The sequence below is a fragment of the Rhipicephalus microplus genome, chromosome 5 (genome assembly GCF_043290135.1).
Source record: "Rhipicephalus microplus isolate Deutch F79 chromosome 5, USDA_Rmic, whole genome shotgun sequence".
Taxonomy (NCBI): domain Eukaryota; kingdom Metazoa; phylum Arthropoda; class Arachnida; order Ixodida; family Ixodidae; genus Rhipicephalus; species Rhipicephalus microplus.
Genome location: NC_134704.1, coordinates 146,948,451 through 146,974,346, shown reverse-complemented (window position 1 = coordinate 146,974,346; position 25,896 = coordinate 146,948,451). Strand labels below are relative to the sequence as shown.

At 45.5% G+C, this 25,896-nt stretch overlaps 1 protein-coding gene and 1 long non-coding RNA gene across 3 annotated transcripts in view; one reads left to right on the top strand and one right to left on the bottom strand.

Annotated features, from left to right (window-relative positions):
• LOC119173691 (venom metalloproteinase antarease TserMP_A-like) overlaps window positions 1-13,423 on the bottom strand; it is a 148,336-nt gene extending 134,913 nt beyond the window's left edge. Inside the window, exon 1 of one of the 2 annotated variants that reach the window (XM_075894425.1) lies at window positions 13,226-13,423. In XM_075894425.1, coding sequence (XP_075750540.1) covers window positions 13,226-13,304 — 79 coding nt within the window. In that variant the 5' untranslated portion in view covers window positions 13,305-13,423. The remainder of the gene's footprint in view (window positions 1-13,225) is intronic. The other variant, XM_075894424.1, reaches the window with a different exon arrangement.
• Window positions 6,764-9,667, top strand: LOC142817403 (uncharacterized). The gene is made up of 3 exons (XR_012895216.1): window positions 6,764-6,828; window positions 7,651-7,851; window positions 9,588-9,667. It is a non-coding gene; the product is annotated as an uncharacterized LOC142817403 (long non-coding RNA).
• Window positions 13,424-25,896: the final 12,473 nt, after the last annotated feature.

Here is a 25,896-nt window from a genome sequence, read left to right as displayed (position 1 = left end):
TAGAGCAAATCCTCCAAATCCGCCATCGGAACACAACCCGCCTTGCTGGAGCAAGGCGGAAGCTGCCGCGTCACCCAGGATACCATGCGCGTGGTCTCTTCCGCTGTCTGTTTCCCTGGTGGTTTACCAGCATCGCTGCATCGTTCGTTTGCTTGTTCAGCGCTGTTCACCTGTGTGCAATGGATATCACGCCAAGCGTGCAACAGCTATTGTCCACGATGTCTGCGATGGTGACCACACAGTATGCGGAGCAAAATGGTAAGTGTCTCCTCAATTTCAACACTGTGCTGTAATTGTAAGTTGAATGCAACACACGTGTTACGTGGAGTGATTGTCTGCACGCGCTATGTTCATGTTGCAACGTTGTTTTACTGCTGATACGATCGTGTCACTGAAACGCATCGCATGCGTCATACCGTTGTTCGTTTGCCTGTGTCCGTTGAGAACGAAAACCTTCGCCGCATTGAGTGCACCAACACCGCTGTAAATATACAGCCAAAAGTAAACGTGCGCGCGACACCGCTGTTCTTGCACGGAACGGCGTGATTAGTAAGAAGCGACTTCCTATCACTTTAGAATGTAGCCACACGAATGGAAACGAACTGCGTTGGTGACAAGCGTGTTTGGTATAAGGGCAATTCGACCGATCGTCCAAAACTATTTTTTTCTGCCCCCTACTCCGCTCCAGCGGCGAGTCTCCCGATTTTAGAAGTCCCTAGGTTGGCAGGTACACATTTGCGGCGAGATACCTCCAAAGTAACGCTTTTACCGTACAAGCACAACGCGGCGAGAGCGTTTCAGTATTGCACTATTATGTGGCAAGTTCCAGTGCATTCGCCTTTCAGTGGAAGCGGCGCAGAAGCAGTTGTCTGCCTTTATATGCCTCGAACAAACTATAAGCCAGTGTTACGCACCCGACAATTTGACTCCCAGAAAATTTTAGCTGCAGAGGTAGCCGCGTAAGTGCATGTTCTGCTATCTAATGGGTTAGCAATGTTACCAAGATCAGGACATTGAGCAAATCTAAATTAGGAATCGGTCTAAGTCCACAGAAATTAAGTTGCTTTTCCTGGAGTGTCACTGCCTGTTTCAGGCCTGAAAGATCGTGCTTCATTTTGATTAACAGTCAGCTGATCACAAACTCTGTGCATCATGATGAGAGTGTGTAATTCAATCAAGAATGTGCACAATGTGTTGAGCTACTGTTGAAGAACTTGCATGCCACCATGTATGCTTACGCGAAATTGTTATTCAAAATTTTGTGTCGTGATGAGATAGCATAGCAAACATAGAGTTACTGTTTTGTGAAGCTGTGTTAGGAGGCCTCACATGGCTTAGCTTAATTGCATAATACATAATTGCATGAAATTCACATGGTGCTTCAATATACAGCAATTTGTGTCACAGAACACAAATCGTTGGTCGTTATGTCGCTTCATGTATGCCAGCTGCATGAATACCAATGCATTTTGTTTTTCCCTTCACAGTGCCGGAACACAGCCAAAAGAGCGAGCAACGCAGTGAGTTCATTTATTTATTTATTTAGAGAATACTGCAGGCCCATTTAAAGGCCTTAGCAGGAGAGGATACAAATGCATTCAAGTAATGAATTATACATGATATATACAGTTAGATCAGTGCAAAGAACACCAAGCACTGTAACGACAAAACTCACAGTAGAAAAATTGATATCAAGACAAACTAAAACAGGTTGGTGCTTATATATCCCTATAAGCTCTACAATCAATACCAACACAGCAGAATACCACAACTCTCTAACACCTGTGTCGGGTGACGTGCAACTGGTAACGTCTGTACAAATGTCTCAAGCACTTTTTCTTTCCAGGTACAGGCTGTGAGTGGACGGCAGGAGAAACAAAGCTGTTGCTCGACTACTACCAGCAGTATTTTTTCCAAATAGGGCCAATGAAAAAATTTAAAAATAAAAAGGCAATATTTGCCAAAAGAGCGGCCAACATCACAGAGGCTGTCGGGGTCCCTAAAGCAGGGGACCAGTGCTGCAGCCGCTACAAAACAGTCATGCGACGAAAAAGAAGCGCTGCAGCACATAACAACAAATTGGGGAATGCTCCTTGCGACGTTTCCTTTGAAGACGACATAGCGAAAATACGTTGGCTAGATGATAGCCTTGAGCCAAAAGAGCTCAGGGAGAGCTCTAGAATAGTTTCTATTAAAAGACCGCCCAGACAAGCGTCGACGAGCCAATCGTCGACAAGCCAAACATCAAGTAGCCAGGAGCTGACAAGCCAAGGTTCAACTAGCCAGGAGTTGACCAGCACAACGAAGGCACCTGGGCCCAAAAAGCCGAAACTCTCGGCCTCTATAATGCTGGAAATTATTCACTTCTTTGACGAAATGAGCTAAATTCAGGAAGAAAAAGAAAAAAACGAACTGAACGCAAGAATGAAAGAAGGAAGCGTCATGAAGAGAGCCAAGAGCAGAAGGAGCGCATTCGGCAAGAAAAAGCAAAACAGCATGAAGAAAAAATGAAGGTTTTGAGCCGCTTTCTTGGCTCAGACAATAAATGATTCCAGTGGCCTAAAATACAATTAGCATGTTGAAATAAAATGTACAGTGCAAAACATGTGCTTGTGTATATAAAGGGGGCTGCGCATTGGTGCACACACACAGCCTCCCAACTACTGTGGGGAACTAAAGGGCTAGTTCAGAGAAAACAGAGAATTATGGTGTTATTTCCCACAATCACTTCGCATGAGCTTAGTCAAGGCCTTTGCACGCTTAGTTTCGCCAAGCTTGTGCAAAGATCTCTCCTCATCAGTTTTATCACTGTGGTTATCAATGCAGTTCTCCTACTGAATAGCATTGGGTGCTCCATCATCATCATTATCATAATATGACTCTTCATCTCCGTAATCGATGCATAAGTTAGGAAGGATACAGCAGCTTATGATAAACTTATTGAGCCAGTGGATAGTGTGCAACTCCAGGTACATGAGCTGCCTGAAGCGCGTCTTGAGTGTGCTGAATGCATTTTCAATGAGCACTCGTGTGTCTGAAAACTTAAAATTGAAGCCTTTTTGTTGCTTATTCATTGCGCCGTAATCCCTGTATTGTGTCAACAGGTACTCCCGCAGCGGATGTGCTGCGTCTTCTAATGTATGATAATGGCCCTGACATACTGAAGCTATGTTCTTTGAAAGAGGCGATAAGCTAAACACATGAGAATCATCTCTTGTGGAAGCGCCTCTTGTGGTCACAAGGAAGCGCCTCTTGTGGTCACAGAGGGCTTGCAGCGTTAGTGAAAGGTAATGGTGCCTGTTGCAGCAAGTGGAGGCAACCTTGTTGGCTGTACACTGTATCTTGACATACGATCCATCTATACAGCCAATAACAGCAGGCATTCCAGACACCTGCAAGCAAGTTGTACTCTTCTAATAAGTTATATCATTCATGCCTGAGCAAGAAATGAGCATTTGCGAGGAGTTTTAACAGGAAATACTGGTGCTCAAACCCATTACCTCACAATCACAGCATACGCTTCATGACTCAGCACAATATATATTTTTATGTTAAGGATGCAAAATGCAAACCAAATTCAACTTTTAGAACTAGTTAAGATAACATACATTGCTGTCCACGCCATATACTACACGTTTTCTTGCTATCCACCTCTCTTTTTAAAATGGTAAATTGGGAGAGAAAAAACAAAACCTGCGTATGTTTTTTTCCTAAAGGGAGTTGAAGTACGTAATTGGAATTTAATTCTTAAATTTAAAACCAAACCTCGTCCATATTGTATCGTACATCTGTACAGAAATGACAAAGCATGCAGCATCATCCGCATGCAAGGAATCGACTGTGACTGCAGGAGAGACACAAGTTGAATGTTTCAAACACAACTGGATGAAGCTCGGTATTATCATCACGACCTATCACATTTTTCTTAAAGTCCCACCTCAGCGTAAAATTGACCTTGAAGTAACCCACAAAAAATGTGCACTCGTGTTTGTGATATGATCAATATAGCTTGGTCGGCCAATATTATTGGTCCTCACGATAAATAAAATCAAAACAAACCTTCTCAAAACTGCTAGCGAGGTTCTCCAGGTCTGCGGGAAACTTGATCACCGATGGTCCCAGCGTCATCAGGAACTGCGCTACTCTCTGAAGAACTCTGTACATGGTGGTTTCTGACATGTGGAAACGGCTTGCCACGTCTCGCATGCAGGTTTTGTTGGCCGCGTACCTGCGCAGGGCGATTACAGGTACCCGAAAGAAAAAAAACAGCTTCAGATCACTCTGCACTGTAAGCAACAGGCTCATAGTCAAATGCGTTCTTGTGCAGGCATCGTAAAAAGAAAAAAAGGGGGTGAAGGTGGGGAGGTGTAACTAACCAGATAAATGTCAAGACATGCGTTTCCGTGGATTTCGCTTGAACTCCTTCGTGTGTGCTTCAAGGGCACATTGACGAGACAGCAAACTCAGCGACCAACTTTTCGGCCACAGGTCGAGCCAGCCTAAAGTGCCTACGGAACTGCTCAAGAAAAGAAACAAACGAAAACACCACAACGTGTTAAATCTTGAGCATAATGCTTTCTTCTTTTTTTCTATTTCTTTACCTCGTGGTGCGAGTACTGCCGAACGACGTCCTCGATGAAACCGACGACTTTGGGCCTCTTCGCGGGAATGCGGAACAACTTCTTGAATTCCCGCTCGTAAGTGCAAGCTTTAGCGTCGCTGTCACTGTCCGACGAATCACTCGTGTCGGTACTTGAGCTTTCCGACTCGGAGCTGTCGCTATCGAGTAGCAGAAGCATTACCGCACGCTTTGCCGAGGTAGCCGAGCCGTCCATGCCGTCCGCCATTATCAACACAACTCGCGCCGCGCAAGCCGCGCCCCCAAGCAGGCAAACGTGTTAAAGGAAATGCGTCACGCTGAGTTCCGGTCCACTCCACCGATTTCAGCGGAGCAGTTTTTCGTGCTCCACGGAGGGACTCCCGCTCTGAATCCCCTCCGGCTCTCTCATTGGAACTTTTGACTCTCGCTCTCACTCTGTCATTGGAACACACCTGCTCTGAAAGGAACAGAAAAACTTGCTCCGACTCCGCCATTGGAATTAAACATAAAAAGTGTCGCTCATGCCTGCAATGTCGCGAACCGCATCTGCAGTGCGGTTGGAATCGCTCGAGCGACTTTTCCTCGAACCCGTAGGTGTCATCGGGATCACGATTTTTATCGCTGTCACCATGTGCATCACTCAGACTTCGCGTGTCGAACGCCGCTACTCCAGAACATCCGTTGCCAACTAAAAACTAAGGAATGCTCTTGCTGAGTGTTGCTCATTGGCAGGCTGTGCCTCCACCGCTTTATGATGTAGGCTCGCTTTCCGAAATACTACATATTCAGATCCAGGCTTCTAATAGCGCTGCCTTCTTTTTGATCAGGGCTAGGATTCAGTTGAATACAATCTCTCGTCGAACTTGACACGAACTTCTAATAGTGCATTTCATGGTGTCCACACAAAATGACGCCGCAGGACTGAGCATATGTGGCCGGGTAAAGAATGCATAAATTGGCCAAGGCTTTAAATTCACAACCTGCTTGCCGAGCCTTAAGAGACTGTGCACACGACGCGTATTTTTTTTACTATAAAACGCACCGCGAGATCACGGCGCGAGGTAGTCACCCACGTGCTCATGGTATACTGTACTAAATGTACTGCAGTCGCTGACTGCCATTATGGCTAGATGAATATAGCCATGACGATGTGATGAATGGATGAATGGGTGATATGGCTGTACCCTTTAGATCGGGCGATGGCTAACGCCACCTAGCCTAACCAACGAGAGTATGGCGACACAGCGCATGACCTCTGAGATTGCAAGCGAGCGCATGCCATCTCGAAGGCCATGCACAGCAACACAACGTTACAGTAACTGCGTTCATTGTTTATATAATATTGGCTGTGAGCTCCAAGAAACTACACTAAAGACTTGTAAAAACGTGAAGTAAATGTATTGCAGATGAATCTTTTTTCAAGAACTTCATTATGCTGATGTGGAGGTCGTGTTTGCATAAACCACTCGGGAAACCCACAAATTGCACTGCCATTGTCATTAATGACAAGTTTTGGTGGCGTTGGTGCGTGTATGGTGCATGTGAACTTTCATTGCGTCTCTTAATTGCTCAGTATCGTGCCTGTACATTCGCATTTATCCGAGATGTTTGTTTCTGCGTTGATAAGCGAAAATGAATAATCCTGGTAAGTGTATGCAGGCACCTCAATCCGAAAGAAGCGGGCAATAATATTTTGCGCAAATGGTACCGGGTGTTCGGAAAGGATAACACTTTACAGCCACTACCACGCTCAAGTGATTAAGCTGCACGTTAAGTGTGCATCTCTCGTTTTCTCAATAAGAAAAAAAGGAAGCAGTCTTTCACTGGTCATATTTTCTTAGGTACCAAGGACGATGCAAGGAATGCAACAGAAAAACGAACATTCATTCCACAGACCCGATGGCGACTCCTCCAATAGCTGCAGCTCAAATGAAGCGGACAATGAGTCGTTTAAAAAAGTAAGTTGCGAGTGCTCACATTGCAGCTGATATGCTTTTTTTGGAGCGTATTTATTACCCACAGCCGAATTTGGCAATCGTTGACATTGCGGCTGATGCGCTACTGCGGCGTAGTTATTATTGAAAACCAATTTCGCTCTGCACGCGGTGCTGTGTCACACATAAAGCATCAATCCTCTCATATACCCCCCTTCACCCCCCTACCCTTAGCGAGTAAATCGGAGCATCACTGCTTCACTACTGCACGGGTGCCAGAACATCAGCTTGAAGGTGATAGTAAAGTTGCAGTATGCTGCAGAGCTATTTTTATTTTTTTCTATCGTGGTATGAGTGCAGCTTAGTCACTGTTTTGTACAATTGACTGGTTTAGAATGATTTTGGTTGTGCAAATATACACCCTGTTTGTGCTTGCTAACTGACAGTAGAATTTGTGTGTTGGGGTGTCTGGACTTGTAGGAAACACGACGCCAAGCTTCTCCTAAGGAGAAAACAAAGTGCGTCAACAACCATTTTAGGAAGCAGCAACGAGACCTGCTGTTTGCTGATGGTAAAAAAAACAAAGAAAGAGCTTCTGAAAGAAGTGAATATGCTGAGGGCTCAAAATACAAGGCTATTGAAAAGAATGAGCCTACTGCAAAATGCCCTCGCAGTAATATTTTCTGAACAGATTTGATTATCATTGCTTTATAAGCTGTTGTGATGCACTGCTGCTAGAGTTGTATAGATAAGGAAGTTGCCCTATTCTTAAGCGCGCAATTTTGCCGAAAAGCGGAATGCAATGTAAGCTCATATGTGGCTGTGATGCATGCATGTTTTTCTAATTACTTGTAAGTGTACTTTTCAAACTTTCACCGCATGGTGTATACTAAAGAGAACACCAGATGGTCAATATTACTTAAGCCCTCCACTACGGCATCACATATAATCACACCATGCTTTTGAAACGTGACACTCAACGTATCGTTTCTTGCATATCTCAACTGCATGCTATGTTGATCATATATGTTATTCGACCGTGTACACCTAGGATGCTACCATGACAATTAAGGGTGCAATATACTTTCTTTCTGAATACTGTACTTTTTATTGTAGAAAAGAACCTCGTCCTTTGCGGGTGTTGCAGCCGTAAGCCTGAAGAACAGAGACGACTTGCACCTTTGCCATCACTATGCACTGCCACGTTGTAGCCACCACGTTGGAGCCACCACAGCAACCACAGACAGCCCTGATGTAGCCCACTCTAGTGTGAAGGAGGCTGGACCACTTATCAATTATGTGCCCATTGACAGAGAGGTATTGTAAAACTCTAGAATGTTTTGTCTTCAAGGTACCTTGCTTTGCTTTGTTGAGCAAATGTGCATTGACAAACTGATAGGTGCACATCATCTTTGACTTGTTATATAGGTGCATCGGGGCAAAGGAATTACCGTTACCAAAGGCTGTACAGTCGTCTTATGGGCTAGAAAAGTGAGACCCGTTTCTTTTGTGAGGTGACCACGCCATTTTCTCTAAAGTAGGCCTAGTCGGGCGAAGTGTTACTGGCGCCGCCTATAATCGGACTAAAGAGGAGGCAAAACCTCCCTCGGACAAAGAAATATATGTGGTCCTTTCATTTAGGTAAATTTTTTTAATCTGACCAAACTTTATATAAGTTGTTGGCTTCCTTTTTCCACATAAGCCGAAGTTACACTGCCAACTTGTGCTATATTTACTTAATAAAGCTTCAAGTCTAGTTTTCGCCTGGTGGAGCTAGTTACTTTTAAGCAAGAAATCACAAAATAATTTTTAAAAATAAGAGGGATAGACTGGTATCACTCCAATTTATTTCATTGTCATATTAACCACTCTTTTTAGAGTACACCTAATTGTCACTTAACAAGGGTCCATAATTTGATTTGTTTATGATCATGCAGATTTCTTTAACCATTTTTTTAAGCACACCGTTTCGATTGGTGAGGTTGGGAAAAACAAGAAGCTCCTCAGTAAAGCATTAGCAAACAAAATAATCACCTAATAAAACTAAAAGATTAAGAAAAGAATGGCCCATCAAATAAAAATTTTTGTTTGATTTTTGCGTTCATATTTGTGTCCTGCTTGCTCTGATGTAGTGGTGCATCTGCCAGTGGGCTAAGCACCGATTCGCTTGTGGGCCTATACAGAGTAGAATGCTCCACTTATAGGCTGGTACACCCATACTGGTACCCTGATAGGCTGATACACTCATAGACTGATACACTTATAGACTGATACACCATATAGACTGATACACCAGTGTATTTACATACATTCATATGTAAATACACTCATAGACTGATACACCTGTAGACTGATACAGCTGGCAGTAAACTGATAGCCTATCAGTTTTTTATGAGAATGTTTGCTAGAATTGTGAGCGAAAGGCCTGCCCGAAAGAGGGGCGTTCTAACGCAGGATGCGGCACTCCGTGTTTTCTGTGAAGAAGACCGTTGTCAGAGGCTTGAAAGTGGACCGTGTACGTGAAGCGGGTGCAAAACGACGAAGTGGGCTACCCCGCCTCAACATTGGTGCCGACAGTTGTTCAGACGGAAGTTACCAAGTGCACTTTCAGACATAGTTGCGGCTTTCGCTATAGCCTTTGGTTGAAGAACAATGTGTATCGCATCAGTAGCTTTCAGAAAGATGCAAAACGTGTACTAGAAGACTGAGTGCTCAAAAAAAAGCATTCCCAGCGTGGACGTGCACACAGAGTTTGAATTGTTCGGTGTGTACAACGTCTCGCTGTGCGGGACAACATGTAATTGTTTCGCGTAATGAACGGCATCCGCTACCCGTCAATACGGCATCACTGGTCAGGCCTGAATCTCATCGAAAAACAATTGTTACTTCGAATTCACACTATGTACATTTTTTGTCTGGCCGCGGTGTTAAAGTGCGTGAACGTGCCGTTGGATGTTTCAAAGATGTACAGAGACTTGCCGCGTAATCTGTGAAACGTTGTTGACGTGTACGACATGAAACAGCTTTGAACCTCATGTCGAATTTTGTGGCAGGTCATTATAATCAAGTCCTTCGAGATACCCTGCGCAAGCACATGTCCATCTTCTTCAAGACAAAGCAAAAAGCAGAACTCTACGAATAAAATGTACTTATTAAAGAGTTCCGAAACCTACACAGTCGTTCGCGTTTCATTTCTAAAGATATTCGCTCATTGGTTGTATCCGTACACGCAACAAATGCTACATCTGTTCTAGTTTTTTTTCTCTTATCTACATTTCACCGCGTCATTTCGTCATGGTTATACATCATTGATGTTCTTAAATACCCCATCATAAAACGCATTGGTGCTAATTTTTTATCGACTCTCGCTTTGTGTACCTTTCCCTCATAATTACGTTGAAATATTTTAGGGTGAAGCTGCTTAAAGTGTGGGCCTGTACAACCTCTTATGTATGTAGCAGTAGTACTAGTAGTAAGTAGCCACCTCTGGTTTAGTTCTTTCAGTGTTCACTAGATGATGGTACTTGTAGTTGATGAAATGTGAAAATAGATGACGGTTTCTGTAGTTGATGATGCTTGCAGTTGATAAATTTAAAAATAGATGGCGATACTTGTAGTTGATCATGCGTGTAATTGATATTTGTAAAACTAGATGGCGGTACTTGTAGTTGATAATGAAAGATGTGAGATGTTATAATTCGAATGTTACATATGGCACGTGTAATTGGTGGAGGGCAATCGTTCGGTGACGTCCTCTAGGGGGAGCGTTGTAATAAAATTCGTTAGCGAGCGTTCATGTGCGCGCGTCTCCGTGTTTCAGGCTGGTGTCAGACTTTGACCCACTACTGGCCACGCCCGCTAACACTCAATGTTGACAGTCTCTGTTTTCATGGCAACAAGCGCCATGTTGGTTCTCGCGGCCAGGCGTTCCCACTCCGCCGCACTGCACCCCCTACATGTTGCCGCGGCTGTGCAAGCTGCGGTATGAGCTGCATTTGACTACAACGTAGACTTAGCTTCCGCTACGAAATCATCCTCGTGCTAAGCGCACCGACAAGATCTTTAGAGGGAAAATGTCAGGGTGCTGCATGGCGCAATGCGAAACCATCTGGAGGCTGTTACGCTTCCCCACTTGCTATAGCCGGCCGAAACACTGGATTACACAAGTGAAGCGAAATCGCTTGGAGCCGACTACTTCTCCCCGTGTTCATGAGTTAAATACCCGATTGTTTTCTTTATTACCGGTTTCGCACGTAGTCCTAACTTCAATATAGGGCGCCATAAACAATATTATACACAACAGAAGGGATGACAAGACAGTCGCGGAACGCTGTTGTATCGCGAGTGGATTGAGTGTATCGCCACATATTTTGCGAAATTAGAGACCTAGTCATGTGATGAAAAGCAGTTTGGGCAAAGTAAACACGACAACTTGCACAGCGAAAAAAATTGACTAGGCTTTGTTTAGATACGCTGGGTTAAGCAAGCGAAAGCTGATTAACTTGAGTGTATGCTTGTTTATTCTCGCAGTCGAATCCCAGTTCACCAATCGAATGATATGACGTGTCGAACATGTGCTCCTGCATGGATTCATTATATGCGTTTCTTCGGTTTCTGAATCGGTCGCCTCAGTCGTCGCGGGAAACGCCAGGCCCGTAAACTACCAACAGACGCTCGCGTTCACGCCTTCCTTTGCTGGCCGATGTTCGCGTTTCTGCACTTTCACCTCGGTCCCTGAAGAAGAGAATTTGGAGAGGTAGGTAGTCGAGACAACGAACCCGTCCTCTGTTAACTCTTGTAGTCTGGAACAGTTGCAAGAAAGCTAAACTTTGTGTGGCTTGCCATTAAGTTATCATCCTTCTCTTTAATGACACGCGAAAAAACACCGAAACTCACTCAACAATGGCAAAAAAACCTTTCTCTTTATTAATATAGGATGCAACATATTGCCTGTTCGTGTTCATTCGTTCTTCTGTCTGTCTAATGGTCCTCAACAGTGTAGTACATGTGCACTAAAAAGTCGGTTGCTGGCCCATAACTCAAATGTGCTCAATGGGAGATTGGTGCTTTATCGTTAATATTGTCGGCCTTTTGTATCAATCAATGAGTTCAAAACTAATGGACTGACAACCAGCTGCAAAGATGATTTGATATCATGAACTCAGTTTTTATTCAGTGCTTGTAAAGGAAGTGGGTATAGACTACATTTATGTGGTCGGCGCTGTGTATGACTTATCGCCTTATTGTTTCATTGTAGGCCAACCGTGAAGACACGAGCTTCCAGCAAACAAGGCCGGACGGCTTGAATAAATTTAGGCCAGATGCTGTTTGAATACTTTTCCAATAAAATCTAGCCTGGGATAGCTTGGTTGGTCCATTTGGTGCTCCCCTTTGCTATTCTTCTAGCCTAATATACAGGCTTTAGGGGGGGGGGGGTTGGTGTAGTATCATTGAGTGATCTACCATTTCTTCACTGTTTACAGCTTGAAAGCTTTTTAAGCAGTTAATCGTACTGATTTGTTCACAGGAGATAAACTTGCTGCAGAAAATCATATTATCGACAAAGCAATATTCAAGGTACAAGAAACAGGCTAGCAAGTTATGCAGTGTACAGAGAACATCGCAAAATACCTGGTTGTTTGATCTGCCTTCCTTGTCGTTATGAATACCCTCATATAATACAGCAAAGTCTCAAGTTTTCCACTAGAAGGCTTTTGAGGTGTTTGCAGTGATATGATGAATTTGATTCAAGAATGCTGTGCAGACATTGAAATCTGTTCACAGGCACGTTGAGGTTCTCCCCCTCAAAAATATAGGCTTCCTAAATATCCTCACGCCACCAATGTGGGGGGTCGCCCAGCTGAGAGAAACGAACAGTTTTAACGGTATTTCATACAAAGCCGAGTCAATGAACACGTTTCTATGTTCTACAAAACAGTGACTAACTCCAGAAAACAAACCTTCAGCTTTCAGAGTTGATATATAAAAAAAACCACCCCCTTCTCATTAAAACCCATGCCACCTTCCATGTAAATGAGCGACTGCCGAGAACGAACGTGGGTGCCCGTAAAGTACGGCGTCCGTTTTAGGCAATTGTTAGCAACCATGATCGAAGTTGGCACCGCCCCAGAACACTGAGATGCACGCACATGAAGGTTCCCTCAAATTCGTTCGCTGTTCGCGTGCGCTCGGAGTCGCTGGATGGACAAGGCTGCAGAGCAGCGAGCGCGCAAGGCGGCGGCAGCACGCGCTCGCAGACAGAATCCGGATGTGCGAGCCCGCGAGGAAGAAGCACACCATGAAGCTGCGTGACGCAGCCACCAAGATCTCACCGTACGAGAGCGGGAGGACCAAGCGCACGGTGTACACACACAGACTTTCTCACGTCTTTAAATGATGATCGATTTGGCGAATTGTACGGAAGATTCAAGGTTTACCGATGATTCTCTCGGGAGCTTCACTGGCTAACCTCCCTGTCCTTCCTCCTTCCATCTTCATTCTCCTCCGGAGCTTCGCCCATTCATCATCAGTCACTCCGTGGACATGATGTGATTTTTTTTCAGGTAATGTGCATTACTAAGAGGCATCAATCAAATTCATAGTAATGCTTCATTAGTGTGAGTGTAAGCTGTGCATGGTTCTATTTGAAAGGTGGATCAACAGAAACTGAAATGCACATGTGATAACTCACCTGCGTCGCAGCACAACATGAAGCTGAAAGTGACAACAAGTATAATCATTGTCTTCTCTGTTTTGTATATCGAGCACATTTGGGCCTTGGAAGGAGTGCTGGAAGATGCACAAACGCTCCTTCTTATATACGAAACAGAAAGGAACACTTAAGTGGATACTTATGGTTTTAGTGAACTAGCCCTTTGTCACAGAGCAATAGTTAAAATTGTACCATACATTGTGACTTCTCTTCGCTCACTGTTACAATAGGAAGGTCATCCCATAGGAAACCTTGCGGTAAGGCATTGCGTTTTGCGCCGATTAAGTGCAGTGTCGACCAAGTTGACAGGCGTAACATTTGGGGTCTTCAAGCCGTGTACACCTGGTGTTTTTTTTAGTATAATGATGCTTGTGTGCTTGAAATATAATCAGGGTAACGACATCATTTTGCTTTAAGGTTCCTGCGTTTTGCTATATTGGTGGCGATTCTCAGTGGTAAAAGCGAGGAATTATGTATAGTAAAGCTCATGACAGGCGCTTACAATTGTTATGATTATTCATGTAACCTTTTATTACCCAATAGGGGAGTGACATGGAGAAAAACAGGCAGTCAAACAATATTACTAGATACACAAAAGAAACAAAAGTAAGCAGTAAAAATACGCACAAAAATGCTGCGTCGACAAGGCTGACTGCAATGATATTTAGCGTCTTGAAGCTAACGTACACCTGTTGCATTTTGCAGTATAATGGTGCCTCTGTGCTTAAAATATAATCGCGGTAACTGCGTCATTTTGCTTTAAGGTTGCTGCAATTAGTGGTATTGGTGGCCATTCTATGTTGTGAAAGCGAACAATTTTGTACAGTAAAGCTCATGACAGATGCTTACAGTTATTATGATCATTCGTGCAACCCTTCAGTACTCAATATGGGCATAAAATAATAGAGAGAACAGACGGTCGAACATTATTAATTGTTACAAGAAAAATAAACTAAGTAGTAAAAATATGTTAACAATATTTTGAGGCAACTGAAACTATGCGAGCAAACATTTTACTTACAACAGGGAGCCGAAAATGCAGCTACGTAAATGTAGTGTTGAAGCGTATTCATTTGTAAATGAGCTTTTGGATGTTTCTTTATCATGCATGTGTGATGCTGCGTGCAGGTGGATGTCTTTAAGTTGTTCCATTCTGGATAACGGCCGGAAGAAGTGGTTTGTTAAACGCAGTGGTATTAAAAAAAGTTGCACAAAGTATAAAGGCACTACCCACGTGGACGAAAAAAAGATTAGGAAATGATAGAGCGTCTTTTGCAACTACTTTCGACGTAAAGTAACTAGCCCAAGAACACGTTCTACAATACCAAAAACGTAAGAACGTCACATCCTATCCTCGAAGTGAAGGATGACGGTTGGGCGAAGCAGTGGTATCACTCGCCGTTACCATAAATTACACGTGGCATTGACCCCTCACGCATGTAAATGAGCGAAAATGTGCTGTACCGTTATGTACAGTACTTATTGGCCATAAATTGTATGGTTTGTTTAGTTTGAGACCTTTATTTTGTCTACATTATTACTGTTTTATGGTATTGAAACGAGGTCTTCGCCCGTTCTCCTTGTGGTTGATGGCTGTGTGCCGTCACACAAAATGCATCGTAAAGGGCATTGAGACGTTATATACTGCACAAGCTGGTCGTTGCTCGTGATCATCAATTTTACTAATTTAGTCATGATCAGCGTCACTGTCATGTGTATAGTGGGCACCCAACACGTGCTGAGCCGTAAGGGCAGGAAGAGAACATGTGGTCTCGAAGATGATGATTGATGGCCTAAATGCGCGACTCACACGAACTCTTGAGCATTGGCCAAGAAAAGAGTAACTATTTATAGTGAATCATATAGTACATTTATAAATCATGAATTATAACATGCTTAGAAGAAATCACTCACTTCTTCATTGTCATCGGCATCATTGTCATCGTCATCGGGTGCTACGGCACAAAACGCCAAAGCTAACGGAGAAGCTTCGACTATAAGGATCTTCGCCCCTAAATGATTGTCGGTGGCTTTCGGAAATAGATAGGCGACGAGAATAGCGGGTGGGTAGAAGTAGTAGAGTCCATTTGGGTTCTGAAAGCAATAGTACGTTATATAAAACAAGTAGAGTAGAAAAAGTTTGTGTCTGTCAGATAGGTTCTGCAAGTTTGATGTAACAATATATAAAGTTATGTTTCACGATTGATTTGACAAAGACGTAGTGAAACGGGCAGCTAGATTTTGAACTATTTCCAGCAGATTAATTAGGCAAGCTTGCTGATGGGTCCTGAATAGACGACACTTAATCAAGTTTCCTAGAAACGGCGGTTACATTGGCTGTTATGTGGACTGTATGGGTGTGGTGCGGCATAAGAATACCGTTCTTTTAATGTAGCCAGCCTTCTATGACGCAGGCGCCAACTCTTTAGGAGTGCAGCTCCTTATTTTTATCCGATATGACAACTGGAGAGTGTCAAAAATGAATAGGAAAAGGCATAAGTGTTTGTGAACACATTCTATGTTGGTTGACATCAAAAAGTAGGTGTATTGCGGGTAAGGCTGCGTTCAGAATAGGTGAATGATTTCGCGTGTGGTAACGTTACTTCACATCATACAGACTGAACACCAGTTCTCAACTGTGGACCAGTCATTTTACACCATTTCACGATGTTCAGTGCTCGGTAATGTGTGATGCTGAAAGAAATTGTCCGCGAATAATCAAATGGATGATGAACCGCCTCAGAATACATTCTTCATACATTCATAAAGAATTAGGCGCCGCGCACAAACCCCTCAATGACTCTTCTTTTGATGGAGGCTGGTGTGGAAGGATGACTGGCAGTTGTAGTGAACTGTGATGTTTTCTAGCAACTAAGAAGGTAATCTATGACACACAAGAAGGTTTAATGTCATTTGCACACAATGACGCTTACACCTATTCACATTGAGGCTTTTAGCGGGATGGTTCAGTGCTCTCTCATTGTAGAGTACGAAGTACTCGAAATCGCTAAACATTTTTTCTAAACACATTACTTGGCTGTCACACGGGACGTATAATATCAATAAAAGCAGAAGACTTTAGAAAACGAATAAGCTAGCTGAACTCATTCAAATGAGGTATAATCGCGAAGATGTACTCTCGCAGAAAGAGGGCCGTGAACAAATTATATATGACAGGGTTACAAATCATATCAAGCATTAATATGGTCTCATTTTTAGGTATTGTTTAAGTTATTTTTGTATGAGAGGGTTATAAGTCATAACATAGATAGATATGGTCTTATTTAAGCATTGTTTTGCATACAATTCAACATACAAGTCAACAACAATTTACATGCAATTCAACTGAGATGCCAGAAAAAAGATTTGATTATTTTCGTTCACAGCGATACTCTCAAGACCGTCGATGGCCATGTCACTCATTTGCTCAGTGTTTACGATAGCCTCGGAGCTGTCAGGTAGCCCACAGCTGACTCGCAGAACCCGTTTCTCCCATGTCATTACGGAGGTGGATAGCGGCAATCAGTCTGCGTCGAAAGAAAGGGTCCGTTGAAGAGTAGCCGAAACTATCACTCTGATAAGGTTATGGGAGGACCACTTAGGAGAGCTGAGACGCGTCAAACGCAACGCGAAGGTTTACGCAGCAATAGTACAACAACTCCGTGCGGCCGGCATCAACCACACAATTAAGGAAACAAAAAGCAAGATTAAAAGCATCGCCAACAAGCAGAGGTGAGTATAATTCATGTTCAAAGTAGATAGGCATTCGTGTGACGCAAAAGCTAACCGACCATTGTAATGTTTTCTTCTCCGTGGTTTCTGCCAGCTCGCTACGATACTTACGAACGATGCAGCATATTTACTGTAAGAAAGACGACGGAGATCATGCATGCCTGCCTTACGGCAGAATTCGCCAAAACGCGCATCCACGTTTCAGCGATTTTGTGCAACACAGTAAACAAACTGTCTCTATTGATTAACGTGCACGGTGTGGCCGATATGCAATCAGCTGTAGTGCTGTGTATTCTGTATTGAAATGAAAGCTGTGTTTAGCTTGTCTCCCGTAAAACACGTCAAAGATATTGCATTTGTGTCACAAGATATAACCATGCTAGCGACGTGCGTGTGTTTTGGTATCACAAATTGAGCACTCCAACTTTGGAGCATCTCGCTAGAAATCACACAGCTCTCTGCCATGTCTCAACCACATGTCGCATTTGCAGATTTGTGTACCTTGTGTAATTTGACTTTGTAAGCTTGTAATGAGTTCACTGCAATTCTTATTTTGCTTTCAGAGACTTTAACAAAAAACAAAAAAAACTGGCTCTGGATGCCTTCGTCAGACGTTTTATTGGGCCATTCTCAAGTTTCTGGGAACACTGCCGATAAATGATCTCTCAATTATGCAGGAAAGCAGATACAACAGCGAAGAGGCTGTCGAGAAGGTGAGAGCGCTGCATGCAAGTGTCGGTAGATTTTTTTTATTATTGAACTAGAGGACACAACTCTGGCTGAAAATGTCTGTTCAAGCGTGAACAACAGTGTATCGCGCGATACGCTAAAGCAAGACGCCAGCCTCGGGTTGCTGGAGAAACAACACTGACTTTAATCGAGTGTGCTTATATATATGTGAGGGGTAAGGGTGACAGCCTGCGCGGAGCACCGTCTGCGCATAGGGCGGGCTCGCTTCAGACAACACACTCGATACATCCCCCTCTGTTTGAGAAAGGACAACACGGAACTGAAAAGGAACACAAGAATGTGCACTTTGCGTAGATTACGTCTCTGGTTCATCTGTACGACAGTCTCGTTGTTAACACAGGTTGCAAATCTGCTTGATGGCACTTGCACAAAGTTTCTGTTGTAAGTTAGATGGCGAGGGGATTTACGCTGCCGTAGTGACCTCCGCAGAGCCGGAACAGGTGACGGCGAGGTTGGAGCTCTATAGGCACAGTAGACGCTGTGGGCATTGGCGCTGGTGTCCCTTGTGTTGAAGCACATTCGTCATCGCATTCGACAAGCTCTGGAGAATCTTTATGAAACGCTTCTTGAGTGGGTAAAATGTGTTGCCGATTACGTCACAGTAGCCTACCTCCCTCTGTGAGGACGTTGTAGGACCGGGGTTGAGCCAACGGCTCTACGACCTTTTCTTTTGTAGTCCACGTCTCGTTCTTCACTCTTACGACATCTGCCTTCCTTAGAGGAGCCAGTGGGCGCTTGTTGGTCTCCATTTGGCGGCGCTTGAAGACCGCGGTTTTGGGCTTCCTTGGAATGCACGGCAACATCGAGTGCAGGGTCCGACCCTGGAGCAGCTCCGCAGGCGATCGGCCGTCGGCTTCCAGCGGTGTAGTCCTGTACGAGAGAAGCCCCAGCCAAACATCTTGTTTTGTTTCCATGCTTTTTTAAAATCCTCTTCACTATTTGTACCTCTTTTTCCTCTAGCCCATTGGACTGCGGGAATTCTGGACTGGAGGTAAAATGTCAGAACTCGTGCGCTCGTGAAAATGCAGCAAATTTTTTGCTTGCAAATTGTAGCCCATTGTCTGTACAGACCTTTATGTGGATACCAAATCGGGCAAAGATAGCCCTGATTGACTTGATGACCGCTCTCGCCGACGTTTCTGTGAGCATATCTACTTCGGGGAAGTTTGAATAGGCGTCGTAGGCACAGAGGTACGATTTTCCGCCGTAGTGAGAGAGGTTTATAATAACCCTATACCAGACTTGGTCTGGCACAGGACACATTTGAAGTGGTTATCGTGGCTGGCAGCACGCATACCTCTTGCAAACTGCGCAGGTCTGAACAAATTTCTCAATATCAGGATTCATTACGGACCAAAATACTGAACGTCGCAATCTTAATTTGCTCTTATTCAAGCCAACGTGTCCATGGTGGATCTTTTCCAGGATTTCCTTCAGCATGTTTGCTGGTATTATAATCTTGCAGCCTTTATGAAAGTCGCCTTTGACTTCAGATAGCTAGCCAGCGAATGGCTAGAGCTGTCCTTTGATAGGCAGGCCGGCAACAATGCTGTTACGAACAGACCTTAGATACGGGTCTTTGCTGGTTTCCGTTATAAGCCTGTTCCACGTGTAGTCACTGACAATGACGACACTAAACTTACAGCGTGCACGTCTGCGTCGTCACCCGTGATGTCAGCCCCGTCGTCTTTGATTGAAGCCCTGGATAACATGTCGGTGGGCACCAGCTGCTTCCCTGCAACAAATCATAGCTCGATGTCGTAACGCAATAACCGTAGAAAAAACCGCGAGACCTGGCTGGGATATCGTCTATTGCTTTTTATAGATGGCAATCAAGGGGTGATTATCAGTTTCGACTATTACTTTGCGTCCGTATACGAAGTGGTCAAATTGTTCACAGGCGTACAGAATGGCCATTGTCTCTTTTTCTATTTCAGGCTACCACTGCGCCGTATTCAATAATACCTTTGACCATAAGCCACGCGTTTCGAATGACTGCCACGACGTTGAAGAAGCTCGGCGCCCATTTCAGTTTGCGACGCGTCAGAGGACACTTTAGCTTCTTTTTTTGGGCTGGGATACTGCTAGCAGTGGGTGCTTGCTCAAAGTATCACATAGTTGTTTCCATTCGTGCGTGTGGTTTTCTGACCATTCAAAAACCACTTCGTTCTTGATCAAGCTTCTGAGCAGCGTTGTTTTTCAAGTGAGCGACGGCACGAACTTGGCAAAATAGTTTACAACACCCAGAATTCATTGGACGGCGACCTTATTCGCTGGGGGCGGCATTTCTATCATGACCTTTATTAGGGAAGGGCTGGGCCTGATGCCTTCAGCACCAATAACGTCGCCCAGGAATTCGATCTGTTCGACGCCGACTGTGCATTTTGCTCGATTGAACGTCAGGCCCACCCGTTCTGCAGCCTGTAATACAAGTCGCAGGCGCTCGTCGTGCTCTCTCCTTGATGTACCCCAAATTACTAAGTCGTCAACATACACTTTTACACCAGGGACTGCTTCGAAAATTTCATTGAGCGTCTGCTGAAAGACCTCTGGCACCGACGAAATGCCAAATGGCAGCCTCAAAAACCGATAACATCCAAACGGTGTTGAGAATGTGCAAATCCCTGAAGTTTCGTCACCTGACGGGATTTGATGAAACCCAGAGTTCGCATCTTATTGTGAAAAGACTATGGCGTGTGCGAGTTCTGCTTCCATATCTTCGCGTCGAGGCGATTCGTAGTGCTCCCGCTTTAGATGTTCGTTAAACTTTCGAGGGTCAATGCAAACACGAAGCTTGCCGTCCTTCTTCTGTACAAGAAGAAGTAGGCTCACCCAATCTGTAGGTTTCTTGACTTTGACGGCTATTCTGGCTCGCTCTATGCGCTGTAGTTCTTCCTTGAGTGGTTTCTGTAGGGCCAGGGGCACCCGGCGAGTTGTTTGGACGACTGGTTTTGCTCCCTCATGGAGCACCATCCGGTGGCATCGCTGAACGCAGCCTGTTTTAGAAAACAAGTGTGGAAAGTCTTTACCCACTTTTTCTGAGCTATTTTCAGATACCTTGTAAACTCGTCAGGACATGAGTCCTGCTTGTTCACATGCTTGCTGGCCAAGTATCGCTTGACATTCGTTGCGCACGATGAAGAAGTTTATTATGGTTTTGCGACAGTCAATTTCCACTTCTTCCCTGATAACACTCAAGTGTTAAATCAGACCCTCACCGTACGAACGCAATACTGTACTACTCGGTTGAAGTAGTGGCTTCGGGTGCATTTTGTTGCAAGGTCCGAAGGGCAGCAAGTTAGCTTCAGATCTCGTGTCCACTTTGAGTTGCACTGACAGATTGTTCACGTGCGCTACTACAGTCCAGTCGCGTCCCCTTTTGATTTTGTTAACCGAAATCTCGAGGATGTCAAAGTCGTGTTCAGACACTTCGACTTCGTCGACATTAGCACTCACCCTACAGCAAATTGCCAAGTGGTTCTTTTTTTTGCACTTTGTGCATACCTTTCCAAGCACAGGGCAATTACATGGCTCGTGTGTTCGCCCGTATTTCCGGCACTTGCAGTTTCTGCACCTGTCAGTACGTGCCACGTGTTTTTGTTTGCACACCTGGTCAACCTGCTTCGTGTCTTGACCCCAAGCTTCTTGGTTTGCTGCGGATATTTCTGCCGCCTTGCATTTCTCTCGCCTTGCATGCCTTCTCGGCATTTTCCAAGTTAAAACTTGTTGTCTGCTAGCAGCTTCTCTCTTACTTTAGTATCCCTAGTTCCGAAGATTTGGTCCCGGACCATTGAATCAATCAATGCACCAGAGTTGCACGCTCGGGCTTGAGTCTTCAAATCGCTCAGAAAATGTTGGAAAGGCTCGCCCGGCTCCTGGACCCTCTTCCGGAAGACGTACCAATCGTATACTTTGTTTTGTTGGGCGTCGCAGTAATCTTCGAATTTTTAGACCACCGTAGCGTAGTCAAGGATGCTTTCGCCCTCGGCAAAAGTGAAGGTGTTGTAGACCTCGATGGCTTCTTCGCCTGTGATACTTAAAAGAAGGGCACCTTTCGCAGTCTCCGGGTGAGGCTTCTTGTCAGTGGTTTCGGACGAGGCCAAGAACAGGTAGAATTTCTGTATGAACAACTCCCAGTTCCTACTGATGTCCTATGTAAAACGTAGCGGGTCTGGTGGCTTCACGAATTCCATCGCTGTTTATTTCCAGGTGCCCCGGGACGCCCATCAAAACCGGTGACTCGCCACTTCTGGTACCATGTATCGCACGATACGATAAAGCAAGAGGACAGCCTCGGGTTGGTGGAAAACCAACGCTGCCTTTAGTCGGGTGTGCTTATATACATGTGAGGGGCGAGGGTGACAGCCTGCGTGGAGCACCATTTGCGCATAGCACGGGCTCGCTTTAGACAACACACTCGTTACAAACAATACAAAACCACATTTAGTGCACGCGTGATTGCTTTTCAAGCTTGAAGTTAATAGTGCAACCTCTAGAAGCTCTTGGGTTGCCTGTTTAATTCATTACATATTATCCATGGAGTGGAGGTGGGCAGCCCAACACAAGAGGACGAGGTGGAGCTATCTATTGTAGAGGTGGTCTCCAGCATTGAAATGCCTAATTTGCCAGCCAGCCAACCTGACGCCCAAGCTGACACCCCAGCACCAACTGACGCCCCAGACTCAGCTGACGCTCTAGCCTCGGGTGACACCCCAGCACGAGCAGCAGCCAGCAAAGAGTAAGTGAATTCTAAGCAACCTCAAAGTGGGCTAAAAAAGATGAAAGTGCAATTTGGCCATGCTGGCCTGCTCAAGGATTTTATTCAGGAGCACCGAAACCTACGCTACGTGCTAGAACGCTCGAGAGACCGGGAGAATCAGCTGTGGATGAAGCTCCAAGTGGAAGCCGGGAAGCGCGAGCAAGAGCTCATCTCATTGCTGCGAGATCTCACGTTTAAGCTTCAACTTTTTAGTATTTACACAGCTCGTAACAAATATGTATTTGACTTTTGGTGTGATTTCCTTGTACCAAATGAGCGGTATTGAATCGCCCTCACTTAGAGAATCACAAGAATTCAGAATGTTTTCATGCTTTGGTATATACATCCAACCTTGCCTGCATGAATATTGTAACACATGGGGTCACAGTACTGTACACAAAATGCCAATCACGATGGCTGAATGTTTTGCTGAGTGCCGCTTTAAAGATACTTGGCAGATGCTTGTACTTCTTTACCTTGTCCTGTTGAAACCGTAGTGGTATGGCAGGGCTGCATGTACAATGCCTGAAAGTCCTGCGAATCCTGTTCCCAGCGTTGTTCCACAGCATTCCTGAAAGATTCGCAGATGTTATGCAGGATACAGACTGTTTTGATGGCTTGCACTCTAAGGCAAAATTACCCGAAAAAAGAGTAAGGGAGAGCAATAGGCGCACGCGAATAACGGATAGAGGGAGCAACCACAGAGGGCAGCGTAGCACGTGAAACCAAGGGATGAACCGTCCGGGCATCGCAGGCAGCGCGAAAAGCATTGCCAATGTGACCAGGCCTCCCTCTCCTCCTCTGCTGGCTCAGTTTTCCCCGTATTTTGCCGGCGACGGTTCGGGTTGCACGCGCTCGGAGTTCTCGACCACGGCGGCCTGGATTCGACGATCTAAGACTTACGACACGGTGCTTGTGTGTACGCTGGGACGAGCGTGGGCTGCTGCTTTTACGTTTCGCTGCACCCATGAAGTCTGGAGCAAGTCTCAACATGTCACCACGCCGCGCTCTATACCTCTGGCTCAATATAGTCACGACCAACACACGACAGCAACAGTCGGGAAGGCCAATATGACGGCCGGGAAAACAACAGGCCTATCGGATATATACTTCAGTCCGACTCAGGGCAGAAAACAGCACTGGATTTTAAGGCGAGTAGGTTATCATTCTTTATTCTACTCTACTTGTCGCGTGTGCGATACGGACCGCGCTTGCCAGCAATGGGCTTGGTCGTGTGGTATATCGCACGCACGATATGCATCGCGAAGGTCAGCTTCGGCTTCAGCAGTTCGCCTGTGCTTTGCGAGCGCCTGGAAATTGGTCGCCATTGCCGTTGGCCTGTCGTACACTCGCTCGTCGAGTGCTCGCCTGTCTTCGCCGCCGCGATGAGCTCCGGGCTGATAATATTGGGCTGAGACCTCGTCGCTGTGTTGGGAGTCATCGAAAACGCGTTGCGGGTTCTCGTAAAGAGCTTAGTTGTAGTATGTCGCACGCTGTCAGTGCACCAGCACGGGCTGGCGGGGTTTTCGCTAGCATCGGAACTCACTGAAAATTGGTCGCCATTACAGTTGGCTTTCTAGTCAGTCGGTCGCAAGCAGCTTCGCGCCAACCGTTGGCCGTGGCGGCGGACTCGCGTTTGCGCGCTGCATTCGCTCGAGTTTGCGGAAAAGGGCCGCCTTACCGTCGATTTCTTCGGCGCTAGCTCCAAACCAGCTCGGCGCTGTTTTGTGGCGGCTGCCAAGTGTACGCTCACTCTGCTGTTTGAAGTTCGCTGGCGGCAGACACTTCGCATGCAGCGCCGTGCGTGGTCTCGCGTTCGCTTGCTTGAGCTGAACGACGTCGCTGGCTTAGGACTCGCCGACTTATTGGGAGCACGGTGGTTCTCGGAGTTGTGGCTGCGGCCGCCGCTACTACGTTGTGTCGCTAGGGGGCACGAAATGAGTCTTTGACGATGTGTGACATCACGGTGAAATTATTAGCCTGTCGTATCTCACGTATGTTTTCATTTCACCTTGCACGTATTTCCATACGCTTTGTATTCGGCAAGGTTCTGTTTGGCGTTGCATAGGTTGTTGCTAGACTGCCACCAAATTTGGCAGAGAAATTTGCTCCTGTAGTTGTTGCTTCTCCGTGAGGGTTTGCTGTCGTCCGCGATGCATTTTGGGAGGGCATGAGCGACGCTCGCCGTTTTAATTAACGGAATGAACCGCACCTTGCAGACATTGGAACGCGTTCTCTTGCTGTTGCTGCTGTGCATATAAGAGACCATTTTATATAACGGAATGAACCGTGACTTGCAGACGTTGGGGCGCATTCTATTGCTGTGTGCGCTGCTGTACAATTAGGAGATCGTGTTTCAGAGTTAGTGAATGAACGCCACGTCATGTGCCGTGCATTTCGCCAGTGCAATGAATTAGTCCGCACGTGTGTGTGCGATGTAATTAACGCAATGAACCGCGCGTTCTCTTACTGTGTGCGCAGCTTTGCAATTAAGAGATCGCGTCTCAGTATTAGGGACGACGGAAAAAAGTGAATAGAGTCGCAGCAGGCGGTGCGCTGCCCCCCCCTTCTTTTTTTCACAGCTAATTATGCCACGTGCCACGACGGGGACTCCACGCTTCCCCTAGCTGTGTCAGCACAAGACATCTCGTTCGGACTCGTGTACATGTGACGAATAAACGTCCCAAGGCTGGCTAATTGGGGTACATCGGATATGCTACAGCTCTAATGCCTAGAAGGCTACTTTATCGACGCAGTTGGAGCGAATTAAGCGCGACTCGCGCTTACCTGTAAATAGGACCCTGCCGACCAGCCACCGTCGCTTGCAGATCCCCACCCGCAATAAGCAGAAGCGACCAAAATTCCAAATAATGAATGCTTATGTGGGGTCCTATTTCAGGTACGCGCGAGTCACGCTTAACTCGCTCTAACTGCGTCGATCAAGCAGCCTTCCAGACTTATATAGCTGTAGCATAACCGAAGTACCCAGATTAGCCAGCTTTGGGACGTTTATTCGTCCCATGTACATGAGTCCAAACGATATGTCTTGTGCTGACACAGCTAGGGGAAGCGTGGCGTCCCCGTCGTGGCACGCGGTCGACGCGGCACGATCAGCTGTGAAAAAAAAGAAGGGAGGGGGGCAGCGCACCGCCTGCTGCGACTCTAATAAGTTTTCCCCATCGTGTCTAATACTGAACCGCCATCTCTTAATTGTACAGCTGCGCACACAGCAAGAGAACGCACACCGACTTCTAGGAAACTCATTTTAAGATCATTTTGTTGCTTAAAACGGCCAACGTAGCTCACGCACTCGCAAAATTCAAGACGGACGACACCAAATCCTCATGGAGAAGCCACAACTACAGGGGCAAATTTATCCACCAAATTTGGTGGCAGTCAGGCAACAAAC